Source organism: Phyllostomus hastatus, unplaced genomic scaffold (assembly GCF_019186645.2).
Source record: "Phyllostomus hastatus isolate PE091 unplaced genomic scaffold, TTU_PhHast_1.1 phas_scaffold_501, whole genome shotgun sequence".
Lineage (NCBI taxonomy): Eukaryota > Metazoa > Chordata > Mammalia > Chiroptera > Phyllostomidae > Phyllostomus > Phyllostomus hastatus.
In genome coordinates this window covers 29,109,569-29,126,315 of record NW_025334033.1, presented here as the reverse complement: position 1 = coordinate 29,126,315, position 16,747 = coordinate 29,109,569, and the positions used below count along the sequence as shown (strand labels likewise).

Genomic DNA, 16,747 nt, shown 5'->3' with positions numbered 1-16,747 from the left:
GAAGGGAAGAACATACCTCTGGCTTCACAAGTTCTAAGAACTCCAGGTAAAACTCATAGACGTTGTCTCCTTTGGCGCCATGTCCCTGAGCTATAAGGAAAGAAACTCGGGTTACTACAAACCTGAGCAGAAAAGGCCATCCAAAAGCTCCCTGCAGCTCTTTCACAAATATGCAAATATGAACAGGTCCTGCCAGAATGGGTGAGCACCTGTGAGAAGAGCTACTCCACAGCCAGCTAAGGGGAAGCTGGACAAATGTTGATCTCCGTTCGTCCTTCTGACGGTCAATTCCAGGGTGTTTACTCAGTCTTTCACCACGGCCCTGGCAATGCCCAGTGCAAATAACAGGCAGGAAAAAGAATACTGAAAGCAAGGCCCAAGGTATCACATAGATATAAGTCTAATATTCACTTTGGTGCTGAGTCCAAAGCAAAGAAGAAGCAGGTTAAGGGCAGTTGCAGGATACAGAAATGCTGGATTGTCTCAAAGACTCTGGTCCTAACACCTCCCAACCAGGGGGAGAAAATGGAGATGCTGACTTCTCCCTTAGCACATCCCAAATGCAACAAAAAGGAGATGAACAATCTTCTCAGCTCATTCCTAAGGACAAATGGCAGTGGGAGCAAAGGGCTGGGGTTGGCCATTCCGCCGTCCCTGGGCCCTGACAGGGCTCCCTCCCCCAAGCAAGCCGTGCCCGGTGCCAGTGCCTGCGGACAACCCTGCCCTCCAACTGACTTGTCTGTCAGTTCGGCTCTCTTCCCTCATCTGGCCACACGCAGTAAAACCTGCCTGATATTTGCTGCAGGTAGCTGTCGTCCCCTAAGACCATAAATTCCTGAAGATAGGATAGTCTATAAGCTCCGAGTGGCAAGATACACTTTCATCACTCTGACTTCCTTTCAAGTGTGTAACTCCTAAAAATAATAAAACAAAACAAAAATAAAATAAAATAAAAAATAAAATACCAGAGCTGCTGCCACCACTGCTCTCATCTTGAAAAGTAGATAAAAAAATCAGGCGAGTACATTAAGGCAGATGGAATCTCGTGTAAAACAGAAACTGGTCAATGTCCCATAACCCCAGTCACTTAGCAATGACATTCCAAGACACTAGTACAAAGAGAATAGGGAGAATCACACCCGTTGGGTTAACAATGAATCCAGACCTACCCTGAGGCAAAGCACCAAGTGTGCTGATGAACTGAGGAGACAGGAGAGAGGCAGATTCACAGAATCAAAGACTGTCAGCTGGAAAAGCTTTACACATCACCTAGAGTAAGCTTTCTCAAACTGGTCTATAAGTGTAATATCAGGGAGCCACACAGCCTCATTGAGAAAATTTCTGTTTTTTTTATTTCATTATATGCTTTCAAAAAAAATCATTTAGATCAGCAGCCCCCAACCTTTTTGGCACCAGGGACCAGTTTGAAGGAAGACAATTTTTCCCAGGGGGCGGGAGGACAAGAGGCAAATCTCACACAGTAATGAGAGTGCAGCTTCACTTGCCCCGCCCCTCACCTGCCTTGCGGGTCCAGCTCCTGACAGCCACGGACTACAGCCCAGAGGTCAGGGCCTCGATCTAGATAGCCACCTTATAAGCAAGCACTACCACACAAGTTCAGTGGCCACGTCTGCATCTGTTTGCAGCTTCGATGAAGCCAAGTATCACTTTAAGTGACCATATTTAACTCCTAACATGTGTCTCAACCTGGGGCTGTGACCCTGGTGGATGCTGAGGACATAATCTCAAATGTCTGTGGGTCCTCAAGTTTGAGAAACACAGCTTAAACCCAACACCCTATTTTATATTCATAGGTCCAAAGAAGTCAAAAAGTTGTCTGAGGTAGTAGCAGAACAAAAGCTAAAAGACAGAACTCCTTATTTCTAGCCCAGGATTCTTTTTTGCTATATCTACTGTCTCTCCAAGGGGATAGCAGGATTTTAAACAAATTCTTTGACTTTTTTAACCATGTATTTCAAAACAATCTAGTTTACCCCAAGAGTATCAGAGAGGTATGTATAAACAGAAAATGAATAAGACAAATACATAAAAATAAAAAGAAACCACCACTATGCTTCTTCAACTGTGTAGGGGGCTGGGAGCATCTGCCCGGATACTGACCTTTGAAATGCAGTACATTTTCAGTGATGCTGATGGCAGGATTCTGTGAAAAGAGACCAAGGATGCGAGAAGGGGATTTTAATGAGGAGAAAAATGGAATTAAAACCTGGGGCTTACTTCCCTCTATCTTTCCCCCTTGGGGCCTCAACCTCCTACCCTGTGCCACCCCCAGAACATACATTTAGTCATTTACTCACATCTGTGTGTAGGATTTCTCTCTGTCAATCTGCACCCATCTGAGATTGTAGCCTACTTCAAGAAGGGCCCTAAACTGCTCTAACGGTGCAGAACCATCAGACACTAAGCCAATCCATTCTGATAACTGCAAACAGTGCAAGGTGCGGGGGAGAGGTGTTATAGGAAAATACACAGATCTCTAAGACTCAGCCCCTGAGCCATGGAGGCAGGGAATCTAGTGGAACAGATGAGTCATTTGCAGTGAGAAGACATCAAATAGCATCAAATAACATACACTCAAGACCAAAAAAGTCGTAACCAACACTAAGTGTTACAGTTCAGTCCACACACACAATGGGAACAGAATGGGTGGGGAGAGCTGCACCAAACGTAAGACCTGTGTTCCAACACAAAGAACAAATTAACTCCAACAGGCAGAGGGAAGGGCTGTGGATGAAAATGAAACATGCAGTGCCTTAACCTCAGGCTCCACGCTCTTAACCTCCATCCAAAGGAAGACTAAAAGAGACTGAAATTCTCTAAATTGTTCATTTCTTTGTTCCCAGAGCACTAAATTTAGCAGCATAATTTAAAGTCAAACTACTTAACTCTTTGTCCAGTGGATAAGAAACAACTCACCTCCTACCTCCAGCTCAAAGTTAGTAAGAAAGAAGCAGCAGTTCATTTATTTCTCCTGTAGGCTCCACTCTCTGCGCTCCATCACGTGTCAAAGGAAACCAACACGACAGACGGCAGGCTGGAGACTAGAGTATACCACCTTGCCTGGGGGCTGGCATGCTCTATTCAGAGCCAAGCGCTTTCGGAAAAGGGAAATAACAAGGACTTGGGGTCGGGGGAGCATTGGAGCCAAGCTTTACGGTGAGACCCTCCCCAGTGGGAGTGTAGATTTCGGGCTGAGAAGCTCACCCAAAGAGGGTAATAATCTAGGTGATCTCTGTGGCAGGAAGTGGGAGTTAGGGAACCAAATCAAAAAAGGCTATACTTCCAGGGGTACAGTTCCTCAGCACGGGAAACAGGGTTTTGATGTCACTATCACTGTGAAAGCTAGAGGTCTGGGATGTCTTGGAAGTAAGTTCCCTACCTAGGTCACTTCTTCCCCAACTCCGTCTCCCATACCCTAATTCACGTGGAAGGAAACGTGGAAATTGGAGGCCCAGTTTACTCTCCTCAGACAGACAAATGTGTGCAACCAAGGCCTGAGGGGCTAGCCACAGCATGGTTCCGGAGTGCACCCAGCACTTTCAGGAGCCAGACCTCGGATGCCTAGTCAGCAAGAAGGGCAGCTCCTACCCAGCAGGGCACTGGGCATTTTGGGTTCAGCTCCTTTGAAGGTGGCAGTGGAGGGTATTTCAGTTAAAAATGCTTATGCCAGAAACAAGTTCAAAATTGGAATGAGACCCTGAAGCAACAAAAAAAACTAACATTTTGCCCTGGCCAGTGTGGCTCAGTTGGTTGGAGCATCAGCCTGTAACCGAAAGGTTACGGGTTCAATTCCCCGTCAGGGCACATACCTAGGTTGACGGTTTGATGCCCGGTCCTGGCACATACAGGAGGCAACCAATCGATGTTTCTCTCTCACATCGAAGAATCTCTCTCTCCCTTCCTCTCTCTCTAAAAAAAGCAATAATAAAAATCCCCTGGGGTGAGGGTAAAACAATTAACACCTACATTTATAAGAAAGATTGGCCTATACTCTTTCTTTATCTGCCTCATGAATTACAGAGTGTTACCTCTCTCTGTCTCTCTCTCTACCTTTCCCCCCCGGAAATGCAAGTACAAGTCTGGGGGGCAGCCAGCCTTCAAGACGGCCCGCCCAGTGAGCCTCGGCCCCTGGTATTTACACCCCGTGTAGTCCCCTTCTCCTAACTGAGTCAGATGTAATCTGAATAACTGACAAAACACAGTAGAGACAACAATGTGACTTCTGAGGGCAGGTCGTAAGTCACTGAAGCTTCCATCCAGGCCCCTTGGACCATTCGCTCTGGGCCCATGCCATGAGGAGACTCAAGCAGGCCTGTGTGAGGGCCCACCTGGAAAACTAACTTGTGGACGTCGATTTGCCACCAAGGTGAGAGAGACAGCCTTGAGGTGAGCATCCCGGGCTGTCACACAAGGCACCTCTGACTACAGCCGGTGCAGAGAGATCCTGAGCCACCACCACCCTGTTCTTCCTGAGGGACCCACAGAAACCAAGAGATGATAACTGACGGTTGTTGTTTTAAACCACTACATTTTGGGGTGATTTGTTATGCAGCAATAGATAACTAACAAAATTACTTCTGTAAATGTTTGGTAGAGTCAATTGTGAAGCCATTCAAACCTGGAATTTCCTTTTGTGGGAAGATTTTTTTTACTACTGATTAATTTGTCATTGTGCTATTTAGGTTTTCCATCTCTTTGGTAGAAACCATCTTTACTTTCTAGGAATTTATCCATTTTATCTGACATAAATTCTGTATTCTCTTTGTAGTGTTTGTAGCTTCTATGGTTAAGTCTTTTTCATTACTGATATGGTTTGTCTTAATCTTATCAAGAGGTTTTCATTGTCTTTTCAAGAACTTTCTGCTTTTTATTTCCTCCAACTTTGAGAGAATTTGCTATTTTTTCTAACTTCTTGAAACTGACTCAGAGACCATTAACCTTCAGGCTTCATTCTTTTCTTTTAATTAATAATTTAAATATAACCATTTAAAAATATAAATTTCCTGCCAACTCCTACTTTGGCTGCATCCCTCAAGCTCTGAATGTAGTGGTTGCTTCATCACTCACTTCCATCATTGATTTTTTTTCCCTGAAACATGGGTACTGAGAAGTGTTTCTTAACTGCCAAACATAGGATTTTCTAGTTACGTTATTAATTTCTACCTCAAGTACACAGTGATCAAAGAACATTAATGCTCTGTATGATTTGAATCCTTTCAAATCTGGAGACTTGCTTGAGGAAGCAGCATATAGTAAAATTCTGTGATGTTCTGAGTAAACTGAAAAATAATGTATATTTTGGAATTATTAGATCGGATGTTCTATATATACTTATTGGGTTTACTAATAATTATTTGTTCACGTAATCTGTTTTTATGGAATTTTGTCTTCTATCAATTACTGAAAAATCACACTATTTTAAACTTGTCTATTTCTCCTTGTACTTCTGTTAATTTCCATATTATAGAGGCCATGTTACTAGTTATATATAAGTTTAATATTGTTATGTCATCCTGGTGAATTGAAACTTCGATCATTATAAACTTCCTGTACCTTTTCAGATCTAAAAACACATGTTTGCCTAAGACTCTTAGGCAACCAATGTGGCTCAATCAACGTGGCTACAGCACAAGGATCTGCATTTGCATCTGCCAGGCACCTAGGCGCCCTATCAGTTTAGACCACTTTCAACTAAATTCATGGCTTGAGGGGTTTTGGGTCTCCAAAGTTGTGTAAATCTGGGCTGCAGAATCTTTTGAGAGCCAACTAACAGTTTTAAGTCCTGGAGGACCTTTTCCGCTACTTTGTTCAGTGCCGGTGCATATGGGGGTAGGAAGGTGGTGTGGTTTTACCTCTAATTCACCCTTCTTCTATAGGTGTGTGGCCCTCTGAAGTACAGTTAGTGGGGAAAGAAGGGTTTCCCATTACACATTGCATCTCTGGTGGGACTGGATCTTACTTCTGCCCCCTGCACTCTGTCAGGCTGTCAAAACCAAAGTTCAAGTTCATGCAGTTGAGTAAATGTTCTCATGGCAAAAATAATTTCAGAATTCAGCCTACCTCTGTGAGTTCCCACATTATTTTCTAATTTGTTGACTCCGCGATGATTTTAAGATTTATACTGAACACTTCTAGTTATTTTTAGCAGAAAAGCTTGTTGGGAATCGCCCTGACTGGTATCAGAAGCTGAAACCCCCGCCTAGCTAAGGCTAAGGGAACGCCCTTGGAACCGTGAGCCGGCAAGGAGACAAAAGCTTATCTCCCTGGCAGGAATGCTGCTTCTGCTGCTGAACCCCAAAAAGCTTGGTCGGTTAGCCAAAGACGGGTAAGATTCCCCACGGGGGAACGACCCAAGCCAGGCACGATCACTTTGGGAGGCCCCCCAAAAGAAGGACTTGGGGGGCTGCAGCAAAAGGGGGTGATGGACCCTCACTCCTCGGCTTTGACAAAGTCTGAGTTCTCAGCGTCCGGAAGAAAATCTCCTTATCTCTCAGTGGCCTTAGTTCCCGAGCTCCACCTAAGCCTGAAACAATGACAGGGTGGTGCAGCTCGGTACTGAGAAGTGCGGATTCCCTGGGTGATCAGGCCTAAGAAAGAACATGTAAATTACTGTGAAACCTTCTTTGTTTAGAACGCTCTCAGTTGAATGAGAAGGGTCTTAGGAGGAAGTTATTTTGTTCCTCAGCCTTACAGCTCTTTGACCCCCAACTCAATAGACCGGCAGAGTTCTTTGTTTTCTATAGTTCCTTACTTCCCCTAATGAGTATTGTACTTTACCTGAGTTATTGTGTAGCATGAGCCCAATAAAAGCAGGTATGGACTGTAAATCGGCGCACTCCCCACTAGGGGGGGTGGCCATTCTGTCCCTACTTCCCCACAGAAACTAGTTTGTCTCTGTGCATGTTGTTATTTCTTGCGTGTTTATTGTCGAGCCATCCACAGCGTTCCGTGGTCACTGCTGGCCGGTGACCCACGCGCAACAAAAGCTGATTTGCTCAACTTAGCCCGTGTTTTACTAGAAGTTTAATTGTGCTTTTGCTTATGAAAAGAGAAGTGAATAAGGAAAGAGTAAAATGTGTCTGAAGTCAAATGGACTTGGTACAAATCCTAGTCATATCATTCTTATTCCCTTTGTTCCCTTTCAAATCCACGGCAACTGTCATCATTTTTTAGAGAAACGATAAACCCCCTTATTTTACAAGATCGTTGTGACAACTATAATAACACATACAGTCTGGCATCTAGTAAGCACTCACGTCATGGTTGCTTTTTTCCCCTCTGACTAGAATGCTCTTCTAAGCTCCCATCTCTATTCACCTTTCAAAGTCCAGATCAAATTGTTGCCAGTGGGCATGGGGTCCTTTTGCAGTTGCAAGAAAAGCATTTGGGAGACCCACACACGAGAGAATGAGGTGCAGTGGTGAGGTGTATTGGAACAGAAATGGAAGGCTGCCCCCAGGTTCCTAGTGTCTCATCTCTGTCTATCCCACCGTGGAAAAAGTCCTGCCTTGTCTTCATCAAGCCCAGAAACAGGGCCAGTGTCCAGAAATTTTGTTCCACGCCAAAGCTTAGTCCAGTGCAGCCTTTGTTCCTGTCTGACTGATGCAAGTCTCTGTTCCCGGCTGCACTCTGGCCGGCGCTTGAAGCCTGCACTTGGAGTCTGCCCAGCTGCCGGGCCACAGGAGGCTGCTAGGCCCACATGGCTGCTATGAAGAGAGAATGCATGAGCCTACGAACCAATAGATATTATGGGAAGGGAGGGGAGGGGAGTTCTTGCCTTTATTAAGCTGATTATATTATCTTGGGCTTGGGAAGCACCAGGCACTCTTTTAAACTAACCAGTCAACTTCCCAATCCTTTGAGGGCTGCTGTTGGGTCCTCCCCCTAACCAAACCATATCCTAGATCTTGGGATAGAGGGGTGTTCTGGGTCCCTTACCAATCCTTTTCATAGGCTACACAGACAGGCCTCTATGGTCACCACTTTGGCTCCTACTGTGCACGCCTCAAAGTACAAGGACCTCCCCCTGCACCATCGTGGCTTCTACCAAGCATGCACCCAGCAGAGGAATTTCCCCTTTACTGTTTTATTCCTTCCTGCAACTCACAGTGTGGGCCAGTGGACCAGTTGTACCCTGGGGAGATTGGAAAGCCAGTCCTTCCGTTGTTAATCCCCTTGCCAGGAAGGTGGGGGGAAATGCTGCAGTACCCTGGGGAGTGTGTGAAGCTGCAGCTCCCTAGTTTATTGCACATAATAATGTCTGATTCCCTTTGCTTCCTTCCTTTGTTAATATCTAGCTACCTACACTAACAAAATGTTAATTCCTCTTCCCACCTACTCACTTCCAACATCAAAATTAATAGTATTCTTACTACCTTGTCTTCACTTTTACTATAATACTTATCACACTGTGCTGTAATTACTGTTCATTGCTTTATCTGCTCCTCTAGAATTGAGTTCTCTGATGGTAGGGACTGTGTCTTACTAATCTCTGAATCCCTAATGCTTCAATTACTATTTAATAAAATGAAATTAAGTCAATTCACTCCATTTTCACAATTTCTGACAGAATGAGAATCCCACGAACTATCTGCTACCTAACTCTTTAGACAGTGGTTTCCTTTCTAGTTCAAATCATTAGTATTTATCTTTGCTGGCATGTGTGATTAACATTTACGCAGAAAAGACTTACGAAGTGAGTATGAGGCTCGCTGAACTCCCTGGTACCTGGCTCTGTGCCTGTACCATCGTGGGGGCTCAACAGAGATCCAATCATTTGATGACTTAACTGCTTTATGAATGTTCTTGCACTGTGGTTCTGAACAGCTTAGGCTTATTTAATCTTTGTTATAAAATATTTCAGGCAATCGGTCCCACAGAAAAGCTGAGCAAGCACCACTGCACCTATCATCTATCAGCATTTTGCTTTACCTGCATCAGGTTTTCCCCCCAAGGGAATGAAACAGATACGGGCACAATTCCCCAATCCCACTTTCCTGGCTTTCTCTCAGACACACCCCATCCCACGGGTACCCACCATTCCAAAACTGGAGCTTATCACCCCGGCCGTAGCTCTTCATTCACTTACAACATGTTGGGCATTCTTTATTACACAAAGTTTTATGTTACATACGACATACATGGCTTCACAGTGTCTATAATAGAATTCTTCAATTTGCTTTCTCGTTTATATTATATTTCTGAGCTTTATCGTTCTAGATATGAGCTGTTCTGTTTCATTTATTTTAGCTGTTGCAACAGTGTACCATTGTTAATACACCACAACCTATCCATTCTCCTGTTTATAAGAATCAAGATGGTTTTGAAACTTTTTGCTGCAACCCTGGTTGGTGTGGCTCAGTAGGTTGAGCACCAGCCTACAAACCGGAAGGTCACCACTGGTTCTGTATCCAGCCAGGTCCCCTGCTGGGGGCGTGCAGAGAGGCAACCACTCAATGTTGCTCTCCCACTTGGATGTTTCTCTTCCTCTTTCTCCCTTCCTTCCCCTCTGAAAAAAATTTTTTTTGTTGCAATGAACACTCTGTCTCCTTGTACATGAATGGAAGAGCTTCTCTAAAGAGCAAAACGAAGTCATAAGGATATGCACATGCTGAGCTTGACTACACGGTGCCTAACTGCTCTCCAAACCAGCTGCACCAGTTAGCACTCCCACCGCCAACTGCACAGAAACGTCCCATTGTTGAACATCCTTGCCAACAGCTGGTAATGTTAGACTTTCACAATCTAATGTGAGAAGTAATGTCCTATCATTTGCATTTAAACATCCCTCATTATAAGTGAGGCCAAGTTTATTAGCCATTCCCATTTCCTTTTACTCTAAAATGCTTTTGTTATTTACCCTTTTTTCTATTGGCTAATACGTCTTTTTCTCATTGATCTGTAGGTAGGTCTCTACATATTCAAGTACTAGTTACTCGTTAGTGACATTTGCCACAATATCTGCTTCAAGCATGTCTTAAATTTGTCAATCTTTTTCAAGGTTTTTGTTTTCTGTGTCTTGATTAACGCATTCTTCCCTGTTCCAATACCATCCAGTCTCCTATGTTTCTTTCATTAGTTTCACTTGCTTTATGCGTTTAGGTTATTAACCTACCTGGAATTGACTGCTTTGTATGTAGGCAATCTTATTTTATCTTTTTGCCATTTGGATTACCAACTGCCCGGATACAATTTCCTGAATGGCTCATCCTTTCCCATATTCATTTGAAAAGCCACACTGTCGTACGGTAAGTTTACATCTATGGATAAATCTTCTAATAGACTCTATTCTGTTCTATTGCTCTTTGTATTTCTCTCATTTAAGGTTTAACATCAAAGGAATAACCCCTTATACTTGAAGAGTGCACCAGAATTCGCAAAGCACTTCCAAATCCAATATCCAATTCAAACCTCAAAACAATCCTGTTAATTAGGTGTTATTATTCCCACTTATTTGGATGAAGAGGCCAAGGTCCATAAAGGTTAAGTGAATTATCCATGGCCACTAGATAGTAAGAAGACGAGCAAGGACCCGGCCTAAGGTCTTCAGTTACCACTCTTCGCACCAGGCTCTGCTGGATAAGGACAAGAGCATCTCAGGGCTATGCACTTTGTCCACACACCACCAAAACAAACAAACAAAAGCCCTGATAAGGGAACAAATGCTTTACCAACTATGTTTGCTGACACAAATCTGCCCCTTATGCTTATCTGGAAAATAAACTCCATTCTGAAAGTAACCTTGTCCTAGCTCCCGGACCCCAGCTAGCCTCTTTGCTGCCGCTCACCTCAAACACAGACAAGGCAGCTGTTGAAATCTTTATTGTGCACCATTCATTTCTCCTCACATCAGCGTGGTTTCTCATCAGCCACTAACCCTCCAAAGACAGAATAAACAGAGATGTGAGTTTCTGTAAGCTGCATTTTTAAACAAATTTATCTGTCTCTCAAAAAAAAAAAAAAAAAAGGATGGTTCTCTGTCTCAGAAAGGGAGGGAAGCGAAGCTGATGCCCCCAAACTGGAATTCAATACTAAAACTCACACATAAGCTACAGAGCAGGGGGCAACGGAAAGCTGTCCAACAACCCGGCACCTAGCAGAACGAGAGACTAGAGGAGGTATTCCACAAATGTTTCCACTGACCAAATACATGAATTGCTTCATCCTGAGGCAGTTACCACCAGTTTCACAGGTCCTACACAGACCAGTAAAATTAAAAAAAAATTTTAGTAATAAAATAAAAAGCAGCCCTGACATTCAAAAGCTGGCTTGGCACTCACTGCTAAAGCATGTTATTCTCCTACTGGACATAAACAATCTCAGAGAATACCAACCTGAGACAAGGTTATTCTGAAACCTTGATAAAATGAGACATAGGCCATTTCATAATTTTGTGTAAGCACAGACAGAAATATGGCCACTATATCACCCATAAGGTACCAGACACCATTCCTTCCACTCTACTTCCCTACCAATCATGAAAAGTTTTATTCTTGTGCTAATCTCTTCCCTGAAGATAAGATTTATTCAGATGACCAACCATAGAATTGCCTCCATTTCATAACAGCATATAAAGCAAATCCTGCTCCCTTAGACCATCCCTGAATCACCGAAGTCCACATCCTACAACAGTTCTTTCAAAAACCTTTTTAAACATCCTATAGTTCTCCATTCCTTTCCTTGCTGAAAAGGTAATAAACCCAATTTGTTTAAATGGTGTGCTCCTGGCAGTCCTTGGCTGCAGGGCAGTCACATGGTACAAGTCAGATTATCTAAATCTATGCCTTTCTCTCTCTGGAAATTTCTCCCAATCTCAGTTTGACAAGAATTTACTTTATTTCTGGAAGTCATCTCTAACTAAACAAAACAAAAGGAACAAATTCCTTTTAACACCAGGGACCTGGGTCAACATTCAAGTCTAATTTTATCAATAAACATACTCATGCACAAAATGTTTTCTTTGTATATTCTATACTTCCTTCTAGATAGTAAGCCTTTAGAAATCTGAATCTGTCTAACTCATCTTTGTAACTGCAGTATCTCACATGCGGTAGATTTCTTTTAAGAATGGTATGAATTTGTTGCTTTTAAAATAATGGTAGCTGAAATGGATGCCTCAGAGTTACACATAGGAAATAATATGGGGGAAAAAACTCAATTGGAGAAAAAAAGATTAATTTTTTTCCCAAAAGTTAAAAAATGGATTTCTCTCTCCACAAGAAAATTCCATTTTCCTCCACCTTTACATTTCTTTACTTTAACTATATTTTAAACATATAACTTTATATTTTTAAATATACCAAATAGGATTGACATGTGGTCATGTTTCCTAAGTAAAGGTTAAATCTCTTAGGAAAAAATGTCAGTATAATGCATTCTTTCATTTGTCCAACTAACTTCCACTTCTTCCCACCACCGCCACTTCTTTCCCCCCTAAAAACAACTTTTCTGTTTGTAGCTTCAAAAGTCCCCAGAATATTGCATCCTTATCCCATGACAGACATGTAGAGAGGGCAGAGTCTAAGTTTGTTTAATTGGTATACATCAGTGATTTTCAACCTTTTTCATCTCATGGCACACATAAACTAATGACCAAAATCCTGTGACACACCAAAATATATATTCCATTTTTTTGCTGATCTGACCAAAAAATAGGTATAATTTTGATTCGTTCACACTGGGCAGATATTGTTTGCTATGTTGTCTATTGTCATTTTTTTTTTATAATCTAAGGGAAAAGAGGTCAGTGCCCAACTAAATAGTCAGATATTACATGTTTAAAAATCCTTGCGGCACACAGGTTGAAAACCGCTAGTCCACATAGTGCTAAACACTTAAAGAGAGAGAGATTGTCCTAACACACTGGACTTTCCTTATCAATTGCTAAAAAAAGCCCTCTCTAGATGGAGGCTTTGGCCCCTACCTACAAAATTTTTGTGTTCTCTGTTTTTTATTAACACACCCTGAGGCAGAGAAGAGACAGGCAACACAAAACATTAATTCGATCTGATAGGCAAAAGTATAATTCAGCCTGGTTTAATATATTAAATGACACACTGTGCAATGAGACCACCTGCTTAAAGGCATTCTGGCCAGTAGTGTCTTTTATCTTTCAATGGGAAAACAGGTTTATATTCCACATGTAAAAATTAAATTCAACAAATTCAAGTCCACACTCAAAGTGCACCTACACTGTGCAAGACAATATGCCTGACAGGTCGAAACATAAATTCAGAGAGTGTAAGTAGAATGAAGGAGGTTGCAAAGTACCGTGGATGTCAAGGAGAGTAGGGACTAAGGATGACTGTGGAAAGAACATTCCAGATCGAAAACTCCAGTTCCTCAAAGACTGGAATCCTGGACGGTTTGGACAGAAATAGGGGAGTACTCCAGTCCAGAGCTCTCCACCACTGCGGAGGCCTCAGCTTGCTCACAGAGGGAGCCAATGAGATCAAACATAAATGCTCAATGTAATTAAGATAATTTTTAAGTTCTCTATGCAACTCAGCAAACCTGAGCTCACAAGCTTCGGAACAAGGGGTAGAGCCCATTTCTTCGAGGTCCTCTGAGTTTGAAAATGAACAAGAATGATTTGCATTACTGAACGGTTGTGGGGGTGGGGGGTGGCCCCTCTGAGGCAGTGGCAGGCCTCCTGAGGTCGGAAGGGACCGGTTAGACCTCTCAGACCAGCGCTAGACCTCTAACCACGGTCCAGCAAGCCACTGTCACACTGCACCCCATGAGTTCATCCTGCGCCTGCTACGGCCTCAGCAAACCCAAACTCTGACCGCCAGGCCTCCAGGACCGGGCTCCGGCTCCATCAGGCCGAAGACTCCGAACAAAGAAGAGGCCCAGGGCAGACTCTGAAGCCCCCGCGAGACTCACGCAGCACCCGAAGGTACCTGCTGTCCTCAGGGATCGTGGCTCGGGCCTGCGGGTTCTCCTCGACAAGGGCTAGCTCCTACTCGACTCTGGGCGCCGTGAGTGCACCCCGTCCCAGACCCCGTCGGCGCACAGCAGGCTCTCCTGCAGGCACCCGGACAAAGGACCAGGGGATCCGGGTTGGTCCCGGTGAGCCCTGGGAGCCCCCGACCCTGCGCTGATCCCACCGCCGGGACCCGGCCTTTACCTGCACGTCACTCAGCTCCACGCGCAGATACAGCTCGCGGTGTCGCTGAGCCCAGTAGACGTGCGGCGTCAGCACCTGATTCTCCATGGCCACACAGCCCAGGGCGCAGGGAGAATCTACTCGCTACGCCTTGCTGCCTCTGGAAGTGCGCGGCTGGAGCCTGCGGGGACGCAGGCCGCAAACCCCCGCGTTCCTAAGGGTCCGCAGCCCGCAGCCTCGAGACGCCCCACGCTCTCCCGCCGCACTTGCGCAGTGACAACCCGGCGGTGGCAGCGCGGGATCAGGGACCTAGCGAGAGCCGTGTGAGGGCGGGACGGGGCGGGGCGTAGGCAGCAAGGAGAGGGGCCCAAGAGCGTAGGACCACGCAGCTGGCTGCGGCAGCCTGGAGAGTAGCAATCCCAGCAGGTGCACAGCGCTTCGCTCAATTCTTTGCGGCGATGCCTATAAGCAAGCTTAAAAACCAGAAACGCGGAGACTTCAGAGGAACCGGTCAGTATGGGGAAAGAACTTGGAACTGGTGTATCTGGAAGATCTCTCCCATCTGTCACTTAGTAATTAAACATTTACTGACCGCCTACTTATTGCCTGGGCTGCAAAGCTAAACCCTGGAGGTATCGATAAAACCGTAAGAAACAGTTCCTGACAACTGGAGCCCTCAGGCTATTCAAAGACATAGGTGGGAGACGACCATAATAGTGTCAACAATAAAAAAATTCAAATTTACCAGAGCATCCTAATATCATATCTGGCACACTTCATGGTAGGTTCTCAACAAGTACTTGTTGCATTTATGAAGTTTAAAAAAACAAAGACTCAGGTGATTACAGACAATAAGGATGATGATGGTTATAAGGAAAGTGGCGTAGGAAGAGGTAGAAGAGTGAGCTCAGAGGGGACAGTTAAGAGTAAAGGTCAGAGACTTAGAGCACTGATGGAAATATTCCATTCTAAGCTGCCCAGTACAGTAGCCAGTAGCCACATGAAGCTCTTGAGTACTTGAAATGTGGATAGTGAGAATGAGAAACTGAATTTTTAATTTTATATACTTCTACTTAGTTGAAATATCCACATATTGGTCCTATCCTATTGGATAGAGCAGGAGATCTGCCTTCTTAAAATAAGAAACACAAACTAGAGAAAACACTAATTTAAGTCTAATTTAAACTATCTCATATGTATCCACTTTCATCTTCAAGCCTGCCACAGTGAAAAAGTAAAATTACTATGAAAACTAGAAGTCTGGGACCAAAAAAAATGGAATTTATCCTTCAGTTCTGTTAGTGCTCACTTACTTATTACCAAAATGCTGAGCACAGGGACACAAAGATGAAAGAGAAATGAAGCTAGCTTTCAAGAAACGTTTAGCTCAGGGCGTGGATTGTATAACATACAGAGGGTTTCAATATGGGAAATGTGCTGAGTTCCCAAAAAAGCAGGAAGGTGGGAACTGAGAGTTGTAGAAACCATGGGCAGCCTTTTGAGAGCAAATCCCTGAGAGCAGGACAATGATGTGTGAGGAGGAACTTGATAAGAGGAAGCCAGGTAAGGCAGTGGAAGCACAGAGCAGGAGTCCAAAGGTGAAGAGAAGAGAAGGGTTCTGACTGCTGAGGTTAAGGGCATGGAGAAGAGAGGCTTCCCTAGATCTGGAAACGCAGGTAGGGAGTGGATTAGGAAAGTATTTGCTTCAGTGAGGTGTTTGTTCTGTATCCCACAGACATGTGGGAACCAAGGACGTTTGTTAAACAGATTAGGAAAATCAAATATGTGCTCAGCAGAAGGACCTGTCAGTGAGGAGGAATTGGTAGTACTCATACCAGTTGAAGGTGATAGAATCTGCCAGGTATGAGATAATGAAAGCAGTAAACTAGATAGCCTTGAATTTTAAAAATAAAATATATTTTAAAATGTGTATTGGTTTTTACAGAGAGAGGAAGAGAGAGAGGCAGAAGAGAAAATGTCAATTTATTGTTCTACTTATTTATGCCTTCATCGGCTGCTTCTTGTATGTGTCGCGACTAGGCATCAATCTTGAAACCTTGGCTTATCAGGATGACACTCTAACCAGCCGAGCTACCTAGCCAGGGTTGGTAAAAATAAAATATTTTTAAAATGATAAAAGTATTTTTATTGCATTACCTTTACTACAATGCAGATGAAATATAGGGTACTTTTTAAAATTTGAACTTACATATAGGAAATGGGCAAATTTTCAATGTTTCATTGAACAATGTTCAATGTTCAATTCTTAAGCTGAATTTTTATATACTTTTATACCTGTGTAATTAGTTACCATCCAGATCAAGATCTGGAACATTCCCAGCATCCCAAAAGTTCTCTAATGTCGATAGACCTTTGTCACAGGCGGGCCCAGGTAACCAGGCTCTTGGTGATTGTGGACAAAGAATTGAACCAAACACAGAGAGAGTTTATAGCATAAAGAGGGAAAGCAGATTTATTAAGCAACAGTACACTCCACAGAACATGGGAGCAGGCCAACTCTGAACAGAGATTTACCTCAGGGGCTGGAGGGATTCTATTCTTTCTTATAGGGTAGATATTTCTTGGCTAGTTTTGGTGGGCTTTTATTGTGCATGTACA

General features: G+C 43.7%; 1 protein-coding gene across 1 annotated transcript in view; it reads right to left on the bottom strand.

Annotated features, from left to right (window-relative positions):
* The window catches only part of HACD3 (3-hydroxyacyl-CoA dehydratase 3), a 33,031-nt gene extending 18,605 nt beyond the window's left edge, over positions 1-14,426 (bottom strand). The window contains exons 1-3 of the mRNA XM_045822988.1: positions 14,150-14,426; positions 2,122-2,164; positions 17-90 (exon numbers count right to left, since the gene is read on the bottom strand). Coding sequence (XP_045678944.1) covers positions 17-90; positions 2,122-2,164; positions 14,150-14,236 — 204 coding nt within the window. The 5' untranslated portion in view covers positions 14,237-14,426. The remainder of the gene's footprint in view (positions 1-16; positions 91-2,121; positions 2,165-14,149) is intronic.
* Between the last annotated feature and the right edge of the window lie 2,321 nt (positions 14,427-16,747).